Source organism: Nelumbo lutea, chromosome 2 (genome assembly GCF_056320005.1).
Source record: "Nelumbo lutea isolate HS-2025 chromosome 2, American lotus-T2T, whole genome shotgun sequence".
NCBI lineage: Eukaryota > Viridiplantae > Streptophyta > Magnoliopsida > Proteales > Nelumbonaceae > Nelumbo > Nelumbo lutea.
In genome coordinates this window covers 3,764,204-3,790,252 of record NC_142685.1, presented here as the reverse complement: position 1 = coordinate 3,790,252, position 26,049 = coordinate 3,764,204, and the positions used below count along the sequence as shown (strand labels likewise).

The 26,049-nt window shown below is 38.1% G+C and overlaps 1 protein-coding gene and 1 pseudogene across 2 annotated transcripts in view; both read right to left on the bottom strand.

The window, feature by feature from the left end:
* The window catches only part of LOC148868141 (arginine biosynthesis protein ArgJ family), a 60,705-nt gene extending 56,718 nt beyond the window's left edge, over nucleotides 1-3,987 (bottom strand). Inside the window, exons 1-7 of the mRNA XM_088969129.1 lie at nucleotides 3,068-3,987; nucleotides 2,824-2,949; nucleotides 2,399-2,522; nucleotides 1,792-1,865; nucleotides 915-959; nucleotides 271-321; nucleotides 104-172 (exon numbers count right to left, since the gene is read on the bottom strand). Of these exons, the coding sequence (XP_088825255.1) occupies nucleotides 104-172; nucleotides 271-321; nucleotides 915-959; nucleotides 1,792-1,865; nucleotides 2,399-2,522; nucleotides 2,824-2,949; nucleotides 3,068-3,127 (549 nt within the window). The 5' untranslated portion in view covers nucleotides 3,128-3,987. The remainder of the gene's footprint in view (nucleotides 1-103; nucleotides 173-270; nucleotides 322-914; nucleotides 960-1,791; nucleotides 1,866-2,398; nucleotides 2,523-2,823; nucleotides 2,950-3,067) is intronic.
* Nucleotides 3,988-5,554: 1,567 nt separating this feature from the next.
* On the bottom strand, nucleotides 5,555-24,120 carry LOC148868140 (increased DNA methylation 1-like; annotated as a pseudogene). The gene is made up of 15 exons (XR_016107105.1): nucleotides 23,640-24,120; nucleotides 21,905-22,005; nucleotides 21,064-21,132; nucleotides 20,858-20,939; nucleotides 20,699-20,758; nucleotides 20,556-20,608; nucleotides 20,300-20,471; nucleotides 17,777-17,960; nucleotides 16,381-16,438; nucleotides 16,239-16,295; nucleotides 15,918-16,163; nucleotides 15,106-15,164; nucleotides 14,023-14,079; nucleotides 13,818-13,911; nucleotides 5,555-6,012 (listed from the first exon to the last, which is right to left on the bottom strand). The product of XR_016107105.1 is annotated as an increased DNA methylation 1-like (transcript).
* Between the last annotated feature and the right edge of the window lie 1,929 nt (nucleotides 24,121-26,049).

Genomic DNA, 26,049 nt, shown 5'->3' with positions numbered 1-26,049 from the left:
GGAAATCTCCAAGTTGAATCTCAAGAAGGTAAAACACAGTATCCATATGCCAGATATAAGGTATGGAACACATAGCAAACAAAGGCAATGTCTCTACATCTACCTTCTTTATCCGTTGCCCAATCACACCAGTAGATTCAATTAAAACTTCCTCTAGTCTAAGTTCAAGAAGCTGCAACAACAAGATGGTTAATTAGCAGAACAGAAACATCCAATCTGTGCATGACCAAACTTGATAACTTGGTATTTTAACACTTGAAGTTCAAATACCTTTGCAACAGCACTTGCACATTCTATCACATCCTGATAACCTGCATCACCCTGGGATAAATTGGATGATCACCTTAAGTGTATGACAATCAATTCTTCATAGAGTGCAAAAGCCATTGGAACTCAAATTCTCATAGATTCAGTGGAAAAAATAAGCACAGAAGCATAAGATTTATAGAGAAACTATGAGAACTGCAACCTTCTATGGTAATGGACTAGAAAAATGTGTAAAAGATTTTCAAGTTCTTTTTTTTTTTTTTGATAAATAAAGATTTTCAAGTTCTTTTTATGCACGACAATGTTCATACTAAAATCTAAGATAAAAAAAGATCATTGGCTAATGGTTAACTGAGTGCCAGAACCAAAGGATCAAAATATAGCAACGTATTGGGGCATATTAGCCAAATACAACCCTCCAATATGCCCCTATGCTCAGTGTTTTGAGGTCCCACCTATTTCAGGGGGGTAGACGGACCTTAAACTGACCCCCCCCCCAAACCAGTGTGAAAGAAAAAATAATAATAATAATAAAGGCAGCCTTTGATACAGGCTGATACACCCCATCTGGCGTATTGACCTGTATCGATATTTTGAACCTTGGCCAGAACAAATATGGCTTAAAAAATGATAACAGAAGTGCTTACTGTTGCGGCATTTGCTTGGCCAGCATTTATTAACACCGCACGTGCCTGAAAAGATGGCAATATGAAGATATTGAAGAATGTAATATCCACAAAACACTAAAAGTTGCCGTTATCAAGAATATAAACAATGAAAATAATTTCTCCTACCGAAGTAGTTGGTTATTGACCATATAAAGTCACACCATTTTCTTTTAAGTTGCCTTGTTAGAGACAGATACACATGTCATATATACTTATGAATAATTCTACAAATAATATAAATCCAATATGCCAGTTACCTTGATTCCTATATACTAAATATGTGGTTTACAATTAGACGTGCATCACCTCACATACACTATTCAGTGGAATACTGAAATGCTCAGACCAATTCATTTATTTAGAATTGAACGATTGAATTAATTGAAGATAGTAATAAATATTTGTAATTGAACAATGACATGAAATCTACATAAAGTAAAATCATCAATTTATAGGTCTTAGCTAAGAGATTTCCATGGTTAAACCATCAAAGAATGAGAGGAAAATAATATAAGAACACAAGGGATGTTGTCTATATAGTTGCAACCACCCAATCAGATGAAACTTTATTCTGGAATATGCGGATCTTAGTTCATATCAACTCAAATCTACCTTAATTGCAATTATTTGGGGTCAGAAATATGCAAATCATATCTGACATGTGCAACTCTCATCTCTCATACTATGCTACAGACTGCTTTTCACTAATTGGCCTAGTAATTTTTTACAAAAAAAAAAGAAAAAAACTTTTTTTATCAGTGTAATCTAAGCAAATACATATCTTTTATTGGTGTAATTCTGAACAGAAATCCAAAATGGATAGGGCCTGGGCCCTGATACAGTTCCACTGGCATACCGTTTTTGACTTATCCAGCATCTGTTTGCAGTATAAAACCGGTGCAGCTGAAACTACATTTGTCGTAAATGCCCCTGAGAACAAACGAGTATGAGATGATTAGGAGTCTGTGAATTTTAAATATTGGTACTATGTACTATCCAATCTGTTTCCTTTTCTAAATCAAGTGGTGGGAAGATATCAACAGCTTACAAATCAACTACAGATTTGAAGAGACAATAACCGGTTCTAAAGCAAGATCAAGGATTAGGTTTTGTTTCAGTTTCCAGAGCATCCGGAAGGAAATATATGGATAAGAAAAATCCTAAGTGTTTTTTTCTATAATTGATACTAATAGGAGAATGGTTAATTGTTTATAGGTGCTTTAGAAGAAAAGAAAAGAGCCAGATGGAGAAAGGATAGTGGAAATGAAAAGAATTTAAAATAACAAAGATATTATTGATAAGTTTTCTTGAAATTTCACCAAAATTTTGGAGAAATTTTCTGTTTCAAACTAGGTCCAAACCCAATGTTAAGAAAAAATTTAAATCCTTGAGAAATGTATAGGTCCAAGCCTATCTTAGACAAGATGAGTAAAGTTGGAAATATTTCAGGTAAACAAAATCACCTGCAGCAACAGCATCAACGTCACATGTTACAAGTGCAAGGTCAGGCTTCTCTCCCTTTGCACGCAACCCACCATACATCCCTGCAGCCTTGAATCCCTTTGCAGCAGTAACGCCTCCCGGAATCTACATTGTTAAAGCTATTAGTAAATTATAAGGGTTGAATTCATGATTTTCACAGGCTTGAGAATCCGTTTTACCTACTACCATGTACGTGACGTTTTAGCAGTTAACATCTAAATGTAGAATATAGGAAAAACCACAGCTACAATACTGAGAATCACCAACAACCGGATGCAAAAGGCAAAGCTTGGTGGGCACACCAATATGTTATTGTAGACATCGAAAAAGAGAAATACGATAACCAAAAGCCAAGTGACACCACCATCGCGCATAGCAAGAAAAAAAAAATTATCACAAACCTCACCTGTTTCCATGGTCCCTCTGGCAGGAGAATCGGAGCTGCAGGTATATAGTTTGAAGCTTCCTTCAGACTCGAATATACAGAAAAGACCCTAAAGTCACGGAGAAAATAAACAAGCGAACTCCGCCGCTGCAAAATATCCATTTGTTACTTAACAATAAAACTAACGATAACCACTTGGAAACACTACCAATACGCACTTAAACCCCTCAAATTGACATAAAAGAACATGGTTTCTTCAACCCACCTTTCCGCAACCAACTTCTGGAATTTTGAGCGTAATGTGGTGATGGACAGATAATGCCATTCGAGAAAGAAACGATGCACGAACTGGGGATAGGGTTTAGTAGTGGCGATTAGGGTTTATTCTAAGGACGAGCTCTCTGTGTCTCTGCCCTCGTGCACAATCAATCGAAGTGAGTGAGGCAAAGTAAAGATTTTGTAAGATTCTATTAGAGCTCAGTAAGCGCTGGATATATTCTAGTTATAGTTCTAGTAGAAAAAAAGAATAATGCGGGATATATTCCTCTCTCTCTCTCTCTTCTCGTTCTTTCGAGCATCCGTTCTCTTTCGAATCCTAACCTCGCACGTGATATGAAAATAGAATCTATAAATGCTACTCAATGCTCCATCGGACATAATAAAAGCAAAAACTCCGCATACGTTCTGCAAGTCTTTGCATCCAGCCGCAGATTAGAAACATATCTCATTACATGAATTCAAGATATTCCGAATCTACAGTGACGCCTTTTGCGCAGAGTTTTTGCTTGATTCGCGGGAGATCCGGGTCTGTCTGTCTTCGCCATCACGACTGTCGCTCCGTCTTTCGCACAGTCCACCCCCGGGCCCCCGGTACCATGAGGTTAGTGATAAAGATCCTGTTCCTTTTTTTTTTGCAACAAAAACCTGTTGAATTTTGAACCTTTGCAAAGACCCCTTTTGTTGAAAAAAAAAAATCTCTTTTGAATGTTTAAAGTTTTATCCTTTTTCTAATTTGCTTACGTGTTAGAAGAGGAACAAGGGAAATGAGGGAAGAAGGGAGTGGGGTTTAGAGAAAAAAAAGGAAGAGAGAGAGAGGAAAGAGAATGATAAAGAGAAGAGAGAGAGAGAGAACGGGATGTCATGGCTGCAACTCTTAGCAGCAGTGGTAGCGCAGGAAGTAGGATAGAGATATGAGAAGACGTCACCAATGAACTTGTTAGAGATTTTTTTTTTCCTTTTTTCAGCGATGATCACTGGTGAAAATGTCAATTTTCTCATTGCGGGGAATATCTCACCAGATAATTTCTTTTTTTCCTTTTCTGGCGATGACCAAATGTGTTTTTGGGCCAGTTATATTTTAAGAGAAAATGGCAAGAAAAAAATAAGATAAAGAAAATTTAGTGGGACATTTTGGTGATGTAATACTTTTCATTATTCGACATAACAGTCTAGGGGATATTATGGCAACGCAAAAGTTTGGTCTTGTCACTAAGCCCATAGTACATGGGGATCGCTATAACTTACCCAAAGAATTAAAGCTCCCTCATAATTCACCTAAACATTCCACGGCCTGCTGATCAGTTAAAGTGTTCAGCTAATCTGAATTCTATCATTACATTATTTTTTCCTAAAAAAATGGATAAATTCATCTGACTAGGTTTGGTGACATTATACTACCCAAATATGAAATGAAGAAGACAAAGACAACATGATTTAGATGGGAAATATGGATATTTACCATTTAGGGGCATTCTTTTCTTGGATTTGAAGAAACGGAAAAGTTCCCATTGACCAAGAATCCTATGTTCTCTTTTCAATTTTATGTGGAGATTAAGGAGAGTTTATTTTATTGGGTATCACTTACCCAAGAAAGTGAAACCCATATCCTAGATGGATAAATAACTTTTCCACAATGAGAGAAAATTGCCAATACTTGAATGGGACAAAAATGCTCCTCTTAATAATGGATTTCTATGGAAAAAATGGCCATTACCTTATTTATCCAAAAAAATAAAAAAACATAGGTAAATGCACTTATTTGGATAAGTGTTTCCCAGGAAAAACTTATCCAGGTAATTGCATTTACCTGGATAAATAATTTACCAAAAAGCAAACCGGGCCTTAGCTTTTAGACATATCTAATACACCAAATGATGCATATAGGAGCATTCTTTTTCCCAACGGAATCTCCTTAGAAAAGGAGAAACAGCAACGTTCACAATCCACATACAAACGAGTTTTTAATGCCATATACCTCAACCACAGCTTCACTGAATTCCTATCAGGCTCCGGGATCCACCACCACAAAATTGAACCAAACAAAGCTCCTCTGCCAATCTCTCAAAATCGTATCCCATTAGAAAGCAGCTTCCAAATAAAGAGTTGAATTTTGGGATACAAAGGTACCCTACAGTCTACAGCTTTTTCCACATCCTGAAATCCTCATTTTCACAAATCTGCTGAGAAACCAGGATGTTGTACCCCGATTTCACACTATACTGCCCAGTTTTTTCCCACACCCATATCCATTTGCCTTCACGTCTACCATGACTAGAGAAGTGAATCTGATTATTGCCCGATTGACATGTGTAACTCTTGGCTCTTTCTCTTGTATTACCAAAACAAGTTGTGACAATTGAAAGTTGGGTTAGAAACCATGGCTCAACATTGACAAATTTGCACCCGCAGGTGTAATCTGGAGCATGCATGACAAAAATGTATGCATCATAATATTGGTGCCTGTTAGTATTAATGCACATTTGGCAATTTGACATTCTCATTCTCATTCATACTTTTACAATGCGCATCCATCATTTCTTTGTGAGCTTTTTCTTCACTATCTTTCCTTCCTAGATTTTACATGCAACCAATTGTCTATCTAGTCCTAAATCAATGATAGCCACTGCACTCAGAAACAAAATGGCAGAAAAAAATAACAAATAAAAAATTAACTAAATTCACAGAATCTTAGTTTTGGAACAACCATACAAGGAGAGACTGTTATTCTGTTATTTGCTATACTGCCTTCTCTAGCATTGAAAGTGCCCCAGAAAATCATTAGCTGGAGGTCCTTTGTATGCTTCAATAACTGCCCAAAATTTATTTTCATAGTTATTTTCAGCTTTCCTCGGAAGAAGGAAGCACAAGATTTTCCACATTGAAAGAACAAAGTAGCCCCTCAATGCATGAAAACAATGCTTGAAAATAACCCTACAAAACAAGAGTTAAAACTATACTCAACCAACTGAAGGCCAAAACCAGTATTATATTACACCAATATTGAATGAACATCAATACATAGCCAACAAGCATATACAAAGACTATATTAAGGTTGTTTCCTTCACATTGGGAATTTGGTGCTGCCTAGCAATTTTCCCCTTTGAATAAATTTCATGCAAGGCAAAAAAACAAAGAAATGAAAAACATGAAATAGACAACTGAACAAGGCAGTGACAAAATAAATCTACCTAAGCAGAAAAGTTTTATGCCTGTATGCACGGTTGCCAACTCGTTTCTTGACTTCTTGTACAGGATGAGGGAAACCCCATGAGAATAGGAAGAGGGAGATGGATTCCACCAAGTCTGGGGGCATCAAGAATTACACAGGCCCAAAGCTAAGGGATCTTTAAGGTATGCTCCAAGCAGCATGCTTCAACAAACTCACTTTTATGAAGAGAAAATGCCAAGGACAGCTAGTATGTGCCCCACATGGATTCCATTTGCAAGATATTTTGGCTATTTCTTCCTTGTTTGTTCTCATTCTCTTTCAAAGATGTTAGTTAATGTGGCTTTTAATGCCTTCCTATCATGACAAATATGAACTTACCTAGAAGCAAAAAAAATGACATTTTTTCCTTCTTTTCCTATTTTTTTTTCAAGGTATATTAAGAGCTGCTAAAGGAGAAATTTTACAAGACTTAAGAAGTTGCAAAATTGTTTGCCTTACTCCAAAGAAAAGGGAAGAGCAGGATATAGGGTGGAGGACTAAAAAAGGACTGTTCTCGGTTAAATCCTTTTATCTTTCTTTGATGGGTGGAATCAGATCAATCTTTTCCGGCTAAGGCCTTTTGGAGCACAGAAGCTCCACCAAAGATATATATATATATATATATATATATATGTATATATATATATATATATATGTATATATATATATTTGTGTGGGTGGCAGCTTGGGAGAAATGCTTGACCAAGGAGATGCTTACAAGAAGGGAGTAGGCCTTCCACCAGATGCACTTTGGTACTTCCATCTGCCAATCCAGGCTACTGGAGCAAAGGGACCCTCAGGTGAGGGGCACGAGTGCAACGACTTTGAATGGCAAAAGTGGTTTTTGCCTTCTAGCCAGCAGTTGCCGGATTAACCTTACCTGCCTTTATTGAGAAGGAAGAGATCTCTAAATCACCTATTCCTATTTGGCAAGTTCTCTAACAGGATTTGGCTCCACTTTTATAAGGCGGTTCCAGTGTACTGGTGCTGCCCAGATTGGGTGAAGAGTCTCCTGGCAGGTTGGCAAGTGGTATGACCAAGAGATGAAGAAAGTGTTGGGCGACAGTGCCTCTTGCGGTCTTATGGGCTATTTGGCAGGGGAGGAATGACAGGATTTTTGAACATAAAGATAACCCTGACGAGGTCATTAATACTTCGATAGAAATGCTAAAGAACTAGATTTCCACCCTAAATACCTTTAGAGGGGAGGAATTTACTTCATCTTTTTTGATAGTAGCCTTTATTGGGGGTCCCTAAGATGTGTAAAATGTACAGAATCTCTTTGTTCAGACTGTAGAGACAGTGAAATCTAGTCGTAGGGCTACTTTTGTACTTTTACTTTTCTTTGTTGTATATCTATTCTTTGTATTATCTCTCTCCTGTACATTAAGGGCAGATATGTCCTTTACAACAATATAAATATATCTTTTAGGGTGTTGACTGACACAAGGTGTCACACCCACCATTCGGCTGTTCTCTCTCTGTCTGTTTGTCTGTCTCTTTCTTTTCTGACTTTCAAGCTGACTCTGACATGGTATCAGAGCACGTCACGACCTGAATTTCACTCAACACCTTGGCTACTACTGATTCAAGAACTCCCTAATAGTATTTGGAAGTTCTTGAGTATCTTCTTTACTTCTCTTCCTGGATCGGCTATAGATCTGAACTTTACAGATCTGTTTTCTGTACTGCTGCGCCACTGGGTTCAATCTATTTTTCATATCTCCCTATAGAGACATCGGATCAGCCTGGAACTTTAGATCTGGTGTTGCCCATAACAGATCTATTGAACTTCTTTGGTTTGGTTTTGATTGGTTTCGTCTTTGAGAGGTTTTGATCCACTTTTCAGTTCAGCAGAAATCTATAGTTGCCATTTTTGGTCATCAGCCGAAAGGTATTCTTCTTTTCTTCTCTGGTTCGAATTTCTTTTAGTTTATGGAAGTGCGTGTTGTTTCCCTTTGTCATTCAATGGCATTAGAAAGGATGGATGTTCTTCCTATTAAGTTCAACGGTACGAACTACGCACTATGGAAGTTCAATTTTCAGTTCCATGTCGAAGCTAAGGGTCTTTGGGGGTACCTAGATGGATCTGTGTCTAAACTTGATGACTCTGACATTAAGGGACTTAATCAGTGGAAGATCGACAACGCAAAAATTGCATCATAGATTCTAGTCTCAGTCGAAACTGATATTGCTATCCCTATGAGAGGGTAAAGGACAACCTATGAGATGTATCAATACCTTGAGAAAGTTTATTAACGGTCGAATACCTCTAGACAGTATCAGATAGAGGTTGACATTTTTTCTTACTATCAGGGAGATAGAAAGGTCCAGGAGTACTATGCTGGGTTCATTAACCTTTGGACAGAATATAAGTTAGTTCATATGGGAGATGATCCTTCAGACTGTTGTGTTAAATACATGAAGGAACACTTCAACAGGAGAAAAACTATGCACTTCCTAATGCACCTAAGGCCAGAATTTGAAGTTGCCCGATCTAATATCCTAAACTGAGGAACACTTCCTGACTTAGATACTATTCTTGGGGGGATTTTGAGGGCAGAAACCAGATTGACTACTCAGACTACACTGGATGGAAGGAAGGATTCCAACATTGATGTTGTCTTCTTGGCAACTAAGATACGGTGTTATGAATGCAAGGACTATGGGCATGTTGTCTCCCATTGTAAGAAGACAAACACATGCACCTATTGCAAGCAGGTCGGCCACATCATCACTAAATGTCCTACTCGGTCGCAGAAAGGTAGTGGTCCAAATCAAATGAAAGGGAACTACAAGGCATATTAGACTGCTGTAGATGGTTCAGATGCTTCCTCCTCTATCACTTCTATAGCTGGCCAAAACAACACCTCCAACATTATGTTTGAAGAAAGGAATTGACAGCTCATATCCTCGGTCATCTCCTCAGTGTTTTCTGCTATCAGTCTGTCTGGTAAGTCACCGACCTATTGCCCTTCACCAAACCACCTCTGGTATATGGACTCAGGAGCCTCTAACCACATGACAGGGGCTACTCTTGGTCAGTATCCCAAACCCCATCTTCCCAATAGACATTATTACTGCAAACGGTGAGAACTTGACATACTTGGTTGTGATGATTTGTATTTATCTACCTCTAAATCATCTTCGTTTCATTTATCCAAAACTCTATTTGTACCTAAACTCACCACCAGTTTGATTTCTGTTGGCCAACTTGTAGAGGAAGGTAATAATGTCTCATTTACTTCTGATGGTTGTTTGATACAGGACCGACAAACTAGGGAGGTGAAGGGGAAGGGGCATAAACTAGGAAGACTCTTTGCCTTGGAGTTTGAGAAGAATAAGACAAATTCTGCTTCTACTTCTTGTTTGCTTTCTACTACTTCTAGTTCTGGATCTTTTAATTGTAATAGTGATTGGCATTTGTGGCATAGACGCCTTGGCCATCATTTTTCTAAGAAACTTGATCAGTTATTTGCTTCGGGTAGTTTACCTATTTATGATGTTTCTTTTAAGAATGCGGATAATGATTGCATTACTTGTGGTTTATGTAAGAGTTATATTTTACCCTTTCCTTCTTATTCTGAGCATGCAACTATTCCCTTTCATTTAATACATAGTGATGTCTGGTCGTCTCCAATTGTTTCACGGCTGGGATATAAGTACTTTGTAACCTTCATTGATGACTGCACTCATTCTACTTGGGCTTATTTTCTTTGAAAGAAATCTGAAGTGTACATTGTTTTTAAACACTTTCTATTTTTTTAGAAATGACGTGTGCTACCCTCGATTACCCCCAAATCCAAAAAACCTAATCATTTCGCAAGGAGGAAGAATGCCTCTCTCTCTCTCTTGCTCTCGCTCTCTCCCCCTGTCTTCTCTCTCTCTCTCATGTGTTTTCACCACCATTGTTCAATGAGTAAAAATATTTAATTATAAATTAATTTTATTAGTTATTAATTATTTTAATATTTTTTATTAAATTTACTTGTGTTATTTATTAATTATTAATTATTTTTATTAACTAGTAAATTTTAATTATTTCATTATTTTTTTAAAATTATTTTAATTTTATTTGTGTAAATTATTAATTATTTTTATATTTTTATATTTTAATTTTAACCATTTCATTTATTAATTAGTAATTATTGATTTATTATTTTTTATTTGTATTGTTTCAATATTATTTTGAGGTTGAAAATTATTTTTAATGAGATCATGCAAATTGAACTCAACATTTACAAATAGTATGTTCTAGGGGTAAAATAGTAAAATCAGTAAATTTCATATGGCAAAGGGTTGATCCAACACAAGCAAACTTATGGATTCAGATCCTCTAAAAAGTAGAAAAGCATCAATGCCTCTTTTCAGATTTCAGACACTTTTAATATCTTTTTAACTTTTCAGATTTATCAAACGCCACATAAGTGTACCTAACCTTCTTCTTGAACCCATTTTACATCATTCCACTAGAATCTCTCGACCACCTAACCGCTATGGTTATTCACCAGAATATAGCTCATTTTTTGTTGTTTTATCTACCACAGACATTCCCAGATCTTACCAGCAGGCCGTAGCAGAACCACACTATTAAGATGCCATGGATTCTGAGATTCGAGCCCTTCTTGAGAATGACACCTAGGACCTGGTTCAAGCTCCACTTGAAGCCTCTCTTATAGGAAGTCGACGGGTCTATTCTATGAAACCGAAATCTGATGGGAGCCTAAACAGATATAAAGCTAGACTTGTTGCACAGGGATACAAACAGGAATACGGGATAGACTATGAGGAGACTTTTGCTCCTGTAGCTAAAATGACTACTATATGTCTTCTGATGGCCATATGTGCAGCCAAACAATGGACAACTCATCAGATGGATGTCAAGAATGCCTTTCTTCATGGGGAATTAAAAGAGAAAGTCTATATGAAGCCCCCTCTAGAATACTGTATAGATTTGTAGCTTATTTGTCATTTGAAGAAGTCACTTTATGGCCTGAAGCAAGCCCTTAGGGCATGGTTTGAAAAGTTCAGATCCATCATCATTGATGCTGGCTTTAACCAGAGCCCTTCTGATTATTCCTTATTCATCTTAAGGAGGAAGCAAGGAGTAACAATGCTACTCCTCTATGCTAATGATATACTCATTATAGGGGATGGCATAGAAGGAATTTCTAGGCTACAACAGTTACTTAGTGAATCCTTCAAGATGGACTTGGGGCCTTTGACATATTTTTTGGGCCTTGAAGTGAGCAGAAATTCTCGAGGCTACTTTGTTAATCAACAAAAGTATGCGGCTGACCTAGTTAAACTAGCAAATCTTAGTGACTCAAAGATTGTTGACACTCCACTAGAACTAAACCTAAAACTCAACAAAGATGATGGGTCTCCCCTTGAAGATCCTACCCTTTATCGTCAGCTAGTGGGCAGTTTAATCTATCTCACCATGACTTGGCCAAAAATATCTTATGCAGTTTAGATAGTAAGTTAGTTTATGTCTTCTCCGAGACAACCACATTCATCTGCAGTTCATCGGACTATAAGATATGTGCAAGGCACACTGTCATATGAGATATTCTTCTCCTCATCATCTCTCATTCATCTTATGGCCTATGTGGATGCTGATTGGGCTGGATGCCCTGACACCTAATGGTCCACCACTGGCTGGTGTGTCTTCCTAGGCAACTCCCTTATCTCATGGAAGTGCAAGAAACAAGCTATTGTGTCCAAATCTTCTACTGAAGTTGAATACAGGGTTATGTCTTCCGTGTGTAGTGAGATCATATGGCTTTGGGCTATTCTATTTGAAATACTAAATGAGCCATCATTGCCCGTTCCTCTTTATGCAAACAATATCAGTGCAATAAAAATTGCATCCAACCCCGTCTTCCATGAGCGCACCAAACACATAGAAGTTGATTGTCACTTCATTCGCGATCTCCTTCTTGAGGATACCATATCTCTTCCTCATGTCTCTTCCGGGCTTCAACTAGCATATTTGTTGACTAAAGCAATGACACGGGCTCGACATCTATTTCTCATGGGCAAACTTATGCTTATTCCTAGGCATCAGTTTGAGGGGGAGTGTAGAGACAATGAAATCTAGCCGTAGGGATACTTTTGTACTTTTACTTTTTTTTGTTGTATATATGCTCTTTGTATTATCTCTCTCCTGTACATTAAGGGCAAATCTGTCCTTTTACAACTTAATATAAATATATCTTTTAGGGTGTCAATTGACACAAGGTGTCACACCCACCATTCGGTTGTTCTTTGTTTGTCTATCTTTCTCTTTCTTTTCTGACTTTCAAACTGACTCTGACACAGAGGACCATGTATATTTTTTGCTAGTTAATACAATACAATGATACTTCACATTCTGGAAAAAAAAAAGAAATTTTACAAGACATGCCATACTTGTGTAACTGTAACCAACCCTAGAATGAAGTAGGGCTTTGACAGGCATTGGCATCAAAGAGGGCCTATTTGGTGCAGTCTAAAGATAAACAAGGGTAAAGAGAAAGCTGATAAGTCAAAGTTGCAATAAGAGATTTCAAGATTTTGTTGCAATTCCAAAGCCACATTTTACACCTTTCCTTGATTTTCTCTACTTGTAGCTACCAAAGGAAGTTCTGCAAGTGCAAGAAACAAGCTATTGTGTCCAAATCTTCTACTGAAGTTGAATACAGGGCTATGTCTTCCGTGTGTAGTGAGATCATATGGCTTTGGGCTCTTCTATTTGAAATACTAAATGAGCCATCATTGCCCGTTCCTCTTTATGCAAACAATATCAGTGCAATAAAAATTGCATCCAACCCCGTCTTCCATGAGCGCACCAAACACATAGAAGTTGATTGTCACTTCATTCGCGATCTCCTTCTTGAGGATACCATATCTCTTCCTCATGTCTCTTCCGGGCTTCAACTAGCAGATTTGTTGACTAAAGCAATGACACGGGCTCGACATCTATTTCTCATGGGCAAACTGATGCTTATTCCTAGGCATCAGTTTGAGGGGGAGTGTAGAGACAGTGAAATCTAGCCGTAGGGATACTTTTGTACTTTTACTTTTTTTTGTTGTATATATGCTCTTTGTATTATCTCTCTCCTGTACATTAAGGGCAGATCTGTCCTTTTACAACTACTTAATATAAATATATCTTTTAGGGTGTCAATTGACACAAGGTGTCACACCCACCATTCGGTTGTTCTCTGTTTGTCTATCTCTCTCTTTCTTTTCTGACTTTCAAACTAACTCTGACATAGAGGACCATGTATATTTTTTGCTAGTTAATACAATACAATGATACTTCACATTCTGGAAAAAAAAAAGAAATTTTACAAGACATGCCATACTTGTGTAACTGTAACCAACCCTAGAATGAAGTAGGGCTTTGACAGGCATTGGCACCAAAGAGGGCCTATTTGGTGCAGTCTAAAGATAAACAAGGGTAAAGAGAAAGCTGATAAGGTCAAAGTTGCAATAAGAGATTTCAAGATTTTGTTGCAATTCCAAAGCCACATTTTACACCTTTCCTTGATTTTCTCTACTTGTAGCTACCAAAGGAAGTTCTGCAACCACCCGGCCAAAAATTCTTAGAATTCCAGTTGATACAACAATGGAGCTGCAGAATGGAAAATATAAAAGTTTAAAACAATCAATGTAAGATTAAAAAGAACAAATTTGGAACAAAAAGGCTGCAAGAAAAACCTTTTTTTTTTCAAGGGAAACTTACTTCACAGTCAAAACAACAGAATACATCCCCCCAAATTCTTGCCCAGCTAAATTTCTCCTGCACAATATTAAACAACCAAGATAGAACATTTTGTAACATTTATGCAGATTGGGGGTGAGGAGACGTGCAAGCAAGCACAATTTTTTCACACTGATATTCCAGCATGAGTGGTGCAACTTATATCCGTTACCATGCATGCATGAACGATTCCATCATCCAGATACACTATACACTTTTGTTAACATGCTTTCTTTCCGGCAGAAAAAACTTATTTATTTTGACTATGCATACACAAGCAGAAGTGTGATGCAAACATGAATCCTATTAGCAATAAACATGAGGGAAGTAATTATTTTCTCAAGAAGTTATTGGGAGTATAGTGGTAAGAAAATAACAAAATTGTAGTACCATTAAACTATAGTTCCATTATTTAACTAAAATCCCAAATACCTTCTCTCCCTAACCACTTTTATACAAGAGATAATTATATGCTTAAAAAACTAGCTGCCTAAAAACAGCTTAAATCTAGGGATAAGTTCTATGGGAAGATTTCTTTTATATGAGGTAAAAATTAGTTTCCATTTCTGACCTCATCAAATCCTTCTTCGATAACTGTTGATCTGAATTTTGAAAGCAGAATAAAAAAAACAGCTTAAGTCTAGGGATAAGGTCTATGAAAATCTTTTAGGACAAACCAATAACCCCATTGGCCATGCTTCATCGTTCAGCAAATAAGTAGGTAGCAAGTTACTAAAATGCAGAATGGGTCATTCTTAAATTTGGAATTACTTTCTTCATTTTGTTTTCACTACTTATTTCAGCAGTTATCAAACACCACCTTAGTTAGAAGTTGATGTTATTAAGTCGTAAAAAAACTTGCTTTTAGACAACTGTTCTTATTTAGATCTTTTTGCTTATTAGCATTTTTAAGTTATGCAACATTTTGATTTAAGCAAGCAGTCCAATGTAGACTTTTAGTTGGAGCTATTAATTGTCAAAAAATGTCAAAAACATCAATGGAAGCAAAAACCATATTCTTGAAGAAAGAGCGGTTAAAGTAAACAGAGTATGTTAAAAACTTACCCATAGACCATAATAGGTACTAAATCACGACCACACATGACAATAGGATCAAAACAGTCCTGTAAAATGACATCAGAAGGCATACTTAAACAATAGGATAATGTTTTTTATTGAAAGGAACCAATAGGATAACGTTCAAGCATCAACATGTAAACAAGAACAAGTTGAAAACAAGCACATGCATTACATTCATTTTCAAGCATCCTGGGTTAAGAAGCATGTGACAATGCAGGTTCAAGACTTCGAGTCTGAGAGCAACCACTTTGTGCAAAAACAAAAAAGTTCCAAGAGTTAGGTTCTTGTCCAGTCCACCCCATCCAAGACCCCAAATAGCTGGGAGCCTGGGGCCAACATTGGGTAATTGCCTATTTATTTCCACAAGATTCAATAGATGTTCAATCCAATGTCATTAAGGCAGCAGGGTGCCACCTAAGCTGCCTAGGCGTTTTGGCCTGGCAAGGTGAGAGTCAATGCCTAGACTAGGGATGTCAGTGGGTTGGGTTAAGTAATAAACCCTCATTGACTTGACCCCATCAAGATAGGGCCAGGTAAGCTTTAATCTGGCTTTGGATCGGGGTCATATTGAAGTAGGCACATGCCAAACCCAGCCTAGGCAACAACATTAAATAAACAATGAAAAATTAAATATGTTCTAATAAAAATACATATATAGTTAACATAAGCATAATTTAATTACATGATAACTACAAAAAGTTCATAGGTTGCAAGCAACTTTAATTCTTAAATTTACATGGCACTCAGAAGAGTGGATTAAAGATATGAAAATCCACTTTGTACCAGTAGAGACTTACACGGAAGATTGCAGCAGCCTTGGAAAGCAATGGGCGATGGTCTGGAGAGGCAACTTTCCCACTTAAAAGTTGCCATTGCACATCATTGCCAGCTTCATCAGTTAGGCCTTTTTCTTCAAGCTTCTTGTTTATTATATGGGAGATTGGTGCTGGAATAATTTCTGCTCCTCTAAGAACCAAATTCTGTAATGCAGAATGGATCCTACTACAGTCCTCACAACAAAACCATTTGCCCTTGGATAGCTCCTGTGATAAAGAAAGTAGTAAAATGAATATCCTGGTAGCCAAGTGGTGAATATTGTAGGAAGTTTCAGGACTTACTTCTAGATCACATAATCCACAATTTCATAGACAACCAACATGGAACTCCTTCTCACACTGAAAAGGAAGAGAATGTCCCAATGATAAGAAAAAACATAAAGAAAAAAAAATAGTAAGAAGTAAGAAATGGGAGATAACATACTTGGTCACAGAGTATAACGGTCCGCTCATCAAATTTTGACACACTGAAATCATGGGCCCTAAATAAGAAAATACCAAAGAAAGTAGATCAATTAGCCAATGTAGATATTAGGACTTCTTTACAAAAATAGTTTTTTTTTAACTAAGACAATTCTTTATCCACACGATTATATTAACTACCTAAACTATCGCTGTCATCATTATCATATAAGCCTTGTCCCAACCATATGGTTTTGGCTATATGAATCATGTCCTGTCATTCTATTATGTTCAGTGCCAAATCCTTTGTTAAATTATGGGCCCTTAAATCATTTCTCACTAAATCAACCATGTCCTTTTTGGTCCGCCACTAGCTCTTCTGTAGCAACTGGTACTGTATGTAGTCTTCTCTGCACATAAAAAGACCATCTTAGTTTACTTTCCCTAATTTTATCACCTATCTACTCCTAGGTTCCTTCAATTAAGTTATTTTCAATCCTATCCATTCTAACTTTTCCATTCATCCTTCTCAACATTCATTTTACTGCCACTCATTTTTTGGAAATGTTGTTTCCTGACTGCCCTGCACTGTGCTCCATACAACATTGGTCATTGGTAGTCTTGTAGAGAAAAGGAAATTCCATGGGTTTTCAGATTCACAGTTAAGAAACGTTGTGACCTCATTTTTTGAAAACCCATGGAATTTCCTTTCCTGTATCATAACAATTACCATAAGGTTAATACAAGTTGTTAAGTGGAGTATAGTCTGAGATGGTAATGCCTTATCACCCCTGATTGTATCTTTTTTTCCTTTTTTTTTAGTGAAATTTCTTTTTTTATTATTATAAGAAAACATCATTGGGACTGGGGGTGTCAATGGACCGGTTTTGGATTGGACCCAGTCTAAACCAAAATCAATTTGGACGGATTGGTCAGACCAATAAGACATATTGAATTGGACCAGTCCTGATTTAATGGTCCAAAGTATTTATTGGATTGGATCGGACCTAGTCCATCCATAATGAATTTATATTAGATTGGGTTGGATTGAGCAAATATCTGGTCCATTGATAGAAGATAAGAACATAGGTGTCAATGGACCAGGTTTGGGTTAGAATTAATCTAAATTAAAACAAATTTGAACAGATCGGATGGTCCAAACATTGAATTGGACCAATCCAAAATGGTCCAAAATATTCATTGGTTTGGATTGGACCTGGTCCATTTGTAATGGACTCACATTGGACTGGATCGGATGGGACCAAGTCCAGTCCAATTGACACCCCTAATTGGGACCACCGGATTAGAATATATTTTACTTAAGACATAGACGAGCCAAGATTCATCCAATCAAACTCATGATACTAGATAGATGACCTTACTCCATCATGTTAGATAAATTACCCATGGCAGCCTACCTGCAAACAACGCAGCCACTAATCCCAGTTGCTGGTGCTTTAAAAACTTGGCTCTACCTTATGGTAATTGGTCCCACACCATTTGCAGATTCACTACAAATTGTATTTCTACCAAGCCTGGCTTTATCCTTACAATATGGACAATGCCAGTCACCTTCTGGTACACACTGTAATTCCAAACAAGCTGCAAGTGGAAGCAAAGAAAGATGAGTTGGCAAAAGAGATGAATTATAATATTACATAAGCATAAATAGAGCCTATATATTAAGCATTAAAACACAATATAACAAAGCATCATTACCAAGTGAAATATCTATCCAAAATTGCAAAAACAAAAGGACACATGACATTTGAAAACTGTCTACCTGCATATTATCTACTTAAATCACAAAAATAGTAAAACAAGGGATACAAACTAAACCATATTCAACAGTCAATGCCTAATATACAGAAATAGAAGAAAGCTAAATCATGGATCAGGGTTGGATGTTTTTAGAGCTGGCTAAACAAGGTCACTTTGGTCTTTTAACTCTTATTTATTAAGTTGTGTTTTGTCTATTTTGTATTGCTTTAAGTTACATGTTCCCACACTTAAGTAGGGGCATAATAGTCTTTGTAATCTATAGCAAATCTATATAAGGTTGAGGTCATCTGGGTGAGAACTTTCTCCAGTCCAAATCATTATTTTCCTTTCTCTCTTCTTCTCCTCCTCTCTTTCTTTTCCTTCTTTCTCTTTAACCTAGGACTGTAACACAAGGACCGAAGCATTAAAACAGATGTGATCAACCAATCATCTATTTGGCAGTGGCAGCTCTTGGTTGGTTTGTAGGGGCTGTTGCTTGATGCAATGGCAAACTCTTGGGTTGACAAGTATAAAAATGTGACTCTGTGTCTGACAATGACCACTTCATGCTTAAATGCTGGAAGTTAGTTATGCATCTAGCAGTGTTTTAAAAGGCGCTGGAGGTGAATAGGGATTTATTGTATTGGGTTCAGTTGTAAGTTGTAAAGTGCTATCTTTGTTGGGAGAGGTTGCATCTCACGCCTCTCCAGGGGATGCTTGTAATGTTTGAAATTTTTTGATATTAATGAATTCATTAACTTATAAAAACAGAAGAAGAATTGCAATTTCACTGACCAAAGACCTGTAAGTTTTGAAGGGAATGTTTACACAACTTTTTCTCAGTAATTGGGATGATACCCCACAAAACAACTTTTTTTATGGGGATTAAATTGTATAAATATAAACTGCCAGTTTCAGGTTTTCCTGCTTTTGATTCTGTAAAAATGAATCACCTCTTCCTCCAGAATATCTTAGCGAAACTTGTGTGTTTTGTCAGGGTGTATCTGAGCTTGATTTGCTTAACACATTTTATTCAATTTGTTAATACATTCAGTCTTCTTCCATGGGCTATCCTGTATCTTAAAAAAAAAGTCCTTGATTCTTTTAAGTTAAATTTAGGCATTGCACAATGCAAATACTGATGGAAGACTAATCTTTTTCCATTTGTGATTGATAAACATTAATGAATTAATGGTATTGCCCTATTGAAAGGGCATCAAAGGCCAAAACAAGAAACCTAGTAGCAAGAAGACTACAAGAAACATGAAAAGAAAGTAAATTTTCACCATATCAACGAAGCAGTGTTTTTAATAATAATAATAAAAAAAAAAAAAAAAAAAAAAAAACAGAAGGGTGAAAACTATGACACAATGCGCAGCTCAGGTACCACAATGCACTGCTTATGTATAAGGCGTTTTCCCAGGGTTAACACAAAAAACCATCTGATAGACAACATACCACATCTTCCTAATAATCTGAGCAAATTCCTAGGCAATAAGACATGCTAGGTGATCACCTTATGGTATATTAAGAATGATGTACAAATGGTACAGCCATGGCACATTGCACCAAATCACATAAAATTGATCAAGAAGAAAATATTTTTATTTTCAGACAGATTTTGGAGAAGCATACCCATGTCATATAACCAAAACATCTTAAAGTTGTTTATTGTTGTTGTAATCCTTTGCCTGATTTCAAGCTAAGGTGCCTCTTGTTTTTTTGTTTACTGAGATTTTCCAGTAAAATATCAAGGAGAAAAGATATTTCCATTGTTTTCTTCATTCTCTTAACTTCTAATTTAATGATTTATACAAAAAATAGATTTCTTAAACTAGTCATACAAAAGGTCATTACCCAATGTTGGTCCCAGCAATCTGGGGCCTTGGGAGGGATAGACTGGACAGAGTCCTAACATTTGGGTCTTTTTTTTTGTTGCACAGAGTGACCACTCACAGACTCAAACCCATGTTCTCAAAACTTGCCAGCCCAATATTTTACCTTTACACCAAGTAATGGTACTTGTTATTTCCTATTTTCCTTTAGAATGGCATGAAAACATCAAAAAGAAAATGCTAACATTCAAACTGTACCAAAAGAAGAAAAAAAGAAACAATCCACTTATATAACCTGAAACAGGACAAATCCACAGAAACATCATTTTGCCACAATATATACACCTGTATGGAAGGCTGAGGACATCCATCACAAAGCATCAATATCCCCCCCCCCCCATCTCCCCATACTGTACATATATCATCACTGTCACTAGCAGCAAGATTTTGTCCATTTGCTAATGACATGGATAGATCGTGGAGTGAAAATTCACTAGATGTATAGATGTGATGGTAGCTGCAAAGCACAGAAAATGTTAAAAATAAAGAAAAACATGTATTGACCATTAACAGGTAATGACAGTATTTTATAGGTACTCACAATTGACGCCTAGTTGCCCATCCAGCATGAGCTTCAAACTGCGAGAGGCTAATCTGTCCACAGAAAAATATATAAAAAAAGGTGAGTTCATCTTCTTGAAGCAAAAATTCTTGGATGAAATCAATAAAATGATATGATCTTACCTCATTATTACAACAACTACACACTATACCATTTCCCTGTTTATAGCCCTCAAGCAATCTCTGCAGAACATATAGGGACATCTCAGATGTGTGTATTTTCAACAAGAATTATTCACACCAAGAACCAGTCAGCAACATAAAAATAGACTAAAACAACACCTGTCCCTTGGAATAGTAAGCTAAGTCTGCTCCATCTGGAAGCCCATTTGGCAAGAAAGATAACTGATGTAGATCACTGTCCCTGTGAACAGAAAACAATAAACTGCTATACCCATTCAATCATAGCTAAAAGGTGCACTGTTACTCAATAATGTGGTTCTGATCTTTTTTATTCTGGTTATAGAAAACCAGAATGTAATACCTACCTCTTCTTGCCCGCAGCTTCAGCGGTATTTTTCTGTTGTGTACCTGAGTTACAAATATTGGAATTTGTCCTAACAATAAATAGGAAGTCAATAACTCAAACGATAAAGAGAGACAAAGAAATCATCTTGACAGCTCCAGATTTCTCTAAGAACCAAGAACCAGAAGCAACTATCCAGTCACTTCAACTGAAAATGCATCACCTAGCCCACCAACTCCCCATGTTGGAGTCTCATGCATTTAAAATCATGGTGACTGATTAGAAGCCAGTTGATTAGCAAAGCAAAGGCATGACCCAGGCATTGAAGTACCAAAAGAAGAATGATCACCTAACTTCCATTTCATCATCATCTAAGCCTTGCCCTAACATCATCTAACTCCAATTTTTAAGAAATTCCTTCGTGAGTGCAAACTCACAAGCCCGTTGATTTATATAAACAGCCTTGGAAAAGGAGACCTTAAAACAGTTGAAATAATTTCAGAATGATGATATTTACTCTCCAAAAAGGTTACTAACACTAATCTCTTTCTTCATAGTATTTTTGTTCATAATGGTGGAATGAGCTAGCACTTACCAATTATTATCTCCTATCTTCTTAGATATTTATTTTCTTTTTAGGTTCTCCCACAAAAGAATTTCTTAACTGTATACGGTGTTTCTTTTCCTTTCCCTTTCGATGTTTTACTATCCCTCATTATTAATCTACTATTGTATTCTATTTCTTTGCAACTAGTATTAAATTTCAGCTACCTAAGCAATATCAACTTCTATGAGCACATTAACTTGAAGATTAGACAAAAACACATGGGGGAGAGGGGCAAAAATTAAAAAAGATTGCTAACATTTTGCCTTTTGCTTCATCAAACTCTTTTGCTTGGTATGAAACTTCTGTGCATAGTAACTTGAACCACAGTTGTTGTTTCTCGTGTGTTGACTGGGGCAGCTGAAAGTTTCATTCCAGAAAGAATGTTAGTCACTAGACAAAAAAAAAAAAAGGAAAGGAAGAAAGAATGGGAAAAAAAAAGATAACATACAGACCACTATGCCAATTTGGGGATCAAAAGTCATCAAGGCTATGTTTGGTTTGATGCAAAAAGGGCCATCACCCAATGTTGGTCCCAGCTATAATGTTTGGTTCGATAAAAAATGATACAAACGAAAATTGATAAACTTTTCTCACCCTTTTCCACATCCAGAAAAGCTTTCATGACAAACTCTTCTCCCACAGCCACAAAGTAGAGACCTAATAAATTGCTAACCTGCACTCCTCTCCCAACCACTTTATTCAGATCCATTTTCATCTCAGCTGGCCTTGTTTGATCTAAAACATGTTCATCCTCACTCTCCCCTACCTCTGAAACTTCTCCATCCCGTCCCATTCTATCATCAACAACGGCTAAACTGACAACTCAGAAAGCTCTCTTACCTGATCCACATCCTTCAATTGTACAAAAACTTGATCTCCAACTTGTAGTGAATCTTCCAAGTTTTCCTTGTTTTGTTTGCCTTTTTCTTGATAAATAAAGTATCATATTCCATTAATTCAAAGATTGGTTACATGAAAACCCCCTTAGAGAGATGCAAGGTGCCCTCTCCAAACAGAAAAGACATAAACTACAGCAAAGAGTACAAGAATGTTAAAGCAAAAACCACAGTTACACCCAGAACAATGTTTTCTATTTGTCTCTTGTTTTGCCAAGACGTCAGAAAATGCATTAGTTGATCTCCCAACCCACTGTGGTTTTACAAACATATTCCTTATCGGTCACTTGAATTTCTTTAACTCATTTTTGTAGCCCCACATGATATCCTCTGCGTTACCCCACATGATATCCTCCGCGTTATTTAACCAGTCCACCACTGTCTTAGAGTTCCCTTCAACCAGAAGCTGTTAATCCACTGTGGTGTTACAAACATCTTCCTTATCAGCCCCTTAAATTTCTTTAACTCATTTTTGTAGCCCCACATGATATCCTCCGCGTTATTTAACCAGTCCACCACTGTGTTACAGTTCCCTTCAACCAGAAGCTGCTCCACACCCATTTCTTTTACAAGAAGGATTCCTTGTATTGCAGTTAACAATTCTACCGGAATAGAGTTCCCAATACCTAATGGGCCAGAGTAGAGCAAGAGTAAACTTCTCCAGCCTCCCAACCCAGAGGTCAAAGGGCCTCAGGTTGCCCTGGGTACTCCCATCAAAATTCCGCTTCAATGAACCGTGAGGAGGGGGTCCTAGCTTGTTCCTCCCTTTCAGTCTTTTCGTTAATTTGTTGAGCATTTTTGGAAAGATTCTGGAAAGGATGGAATAGGATATTTGTTAAGATATATGAAACCCAAAATAATTTCCAATTAAGAGACCAGTAGTTCATTTCCTGTCTCCCTCTTCCCCTGAAAAGGGTAACTGACCTGACATGCGCGAGAGTGGAACAAGCAACATAAAAAAACAGATTGATGTCTAGGTAAGACATGCATACAACTTCACATCTAAGATAGAACCCTTTGTTCCATCATAAACGCAGGTATGCTGCCCTTTGTATAACATATTGAGTCAGAAAGTAACTCGTACGTTTGCCTCACCTTTCCAAGCCAGGTAGCGCTTCTCATTGACTGATGTACCGGCAACTGCATAAATCACATTTAGCGACAGGTGGAGAGGTGTGATCTTTAGCTCTTGGACGATACCGTGAATTGACTTCCCATTTTCTCATTAGGATGGGAGAAGTACCAATCAGCGATCAAAATTTACTAGGCCCAATGGAAATGCATCCTGACCGTGAATTGATGTCAAATTTACGGGCAGGATGTGATATATAGGGGCAGAGGGCTGGAATTCAGAGTTCTGCATCCTATGTTTCCGTATTTTCCCTAAGAATTTTCCTTGATAGAACCACTGGGAATTAAATATTACCAACTTACTTAGGAGAAATTACATAAAGGACAGCCGCACAAATATCCCCCACCTTGTATAACTCCAAGAAGCTCTTCCTGATAAGCATCCCGACCAACGAGAATGTCAGAAAAAGAAGAAAGCAATGGAACATAAGTAGATAACATACAAGGTGAGAAACTTACTTCCCTTGCAAATGAAATATACTTCACAGTAGCTCCTTCGAGAATACCGGTTGATAACAACTTTCTCACGTTTGTAGCGTAACCAACCTTCTAAGACATCTGTAAATCTATTACCCTTACAGGGTCACATTGAGGTTCTCAGACTTTTTCTTGTAGCCTCTGTAAGAGAGGTCATTGTCCATAGCCTTCCTCATATGCTGACCCACTGAAAAGAGAGTGCCATTGTTATAAACTTATAATCTTCCTCGCTCTTGCTGAACTTAAATATTAATCTTCTAATTCCAGATGAGCAAACAGTGTTTGGATCTTCCATTATGACTTGAGACATATAGATACAGAAAGAACATTTTTACTATGTTCATCATCGGCTTCGGTCAGTGCATGTCCCGTTCGAACAGCCTATTCAGGCTGGAATATTTTCGTACCTATACAGTTTATTTATTCGAATTCGGCTTCAGTCGGGACAAAACCCATTCGACCAGCTTTTTACCGCCTTCCGAATATCTTCGTATATGTAAAGTTGCAAATGTTCAAACGGGCCTTGCACTGATTGACATCCGGAGTCTCGTCCAATACGCCTCTACCGGCATATCAATATATTTGAACCTTGATTCAAAGGTCGTTCCCTAGAAAGATAAATACCAACAAAGAATATCCAAATAAGGAATTAACGTGATTCCGACTTCAACTAAAAAATAAGAAAGGGCGAAAATATAAGAAAAGTAATTAAACACTCTCTCTGCTCTCCCCTTGAAACCTTAAAAATCAAAACAACACGAGTGATGAGGGTAGATTTGGCCCTCCAGTGAAATTGCGACATGTGGCACCTCGTGGTAATTAGGCAAACACCCAGGCAACAACTTACTAAGTTGGTGTCCCACCCGGGCACCGGTTTGGCCGGCCAGGCATGGCCTAGCGCGACTTGCACGCGGCCTACGGGCAGCCTACACATGGCCTAGCGCGGCCTGCGCGCGGCCTGTGCGACCTGACCGGATCAGCCTGGCACATGATCCGACCTGGCCGACCTAGCCGCCCATAAGACGCCCACCGATAAACTCGGCATGCATACCCCACGAGCTCGGTTGCTCACCAAGGAGCTCGCCAAGGAGCTCGGTAGCTCACCAAAGAGCTCGCCAAGGAGCTCGGTAGCTCACCAAAGAGCTCGCCAAGGAGCCAAGCAGCTCAGCAGAGCTCGCCACAAGCAGCTCGGCCTAGTTCCCCCGAGCAACTCACCACTTGTAGGGTAGCTCGGTATAGAAGAGTAGTTTGGCGTATCGCAGGAAGATCTCCTGCCTGACAACCAGGCCTAGACATCGACCCGCCGACTGACACATGCGTCGACCTGACAACCTGGCCCAGGCGCCGACCTAGCTGCCTGACACAAGCGCCAGCTTGACAACCTCGAGGAGTTCACCACCGTACCCCGGTTCTGACGGGATGTGACGAGTCTTACCATTTTAGGGCTTTTCACCCACCTAACCCGTGAGGACTCCAATATATAAAGACCTCACCCCCCAAAGGGGAGGGGGAGAATGGAAAAAAAAATGGAGGTAATCCCTGCTCTCTAGCTCTCTCATATCATCTTCAAGCTCTCTACAATCAGAGTGCTAACTTAAGCGTCGGAGAGTCCCCGCCGAGAAAATACCCCCGAGTCCTCTGATTCAGTTCTCGCAGGTCCCTCATCTCTCGCCGCCTACAAAGAGGAGGAAATGATGGAGTTCTCGCAGGTCCCTCAGCTCCCACTGCCTACAAGGGAAAGAAGATCACCTCATGCAGATGGCAGTCGGGTTGCGCTGCACCAGGGAGCTCCACCACTTTCTGAGTCACAGGCCGCCTAGTAGGGAGCTCGCCACCAGGCAGTTCGCCACCAAGTAGCTCTCCACCAGGGAGCTCGCCTCCAGGCAGATCGCCACCA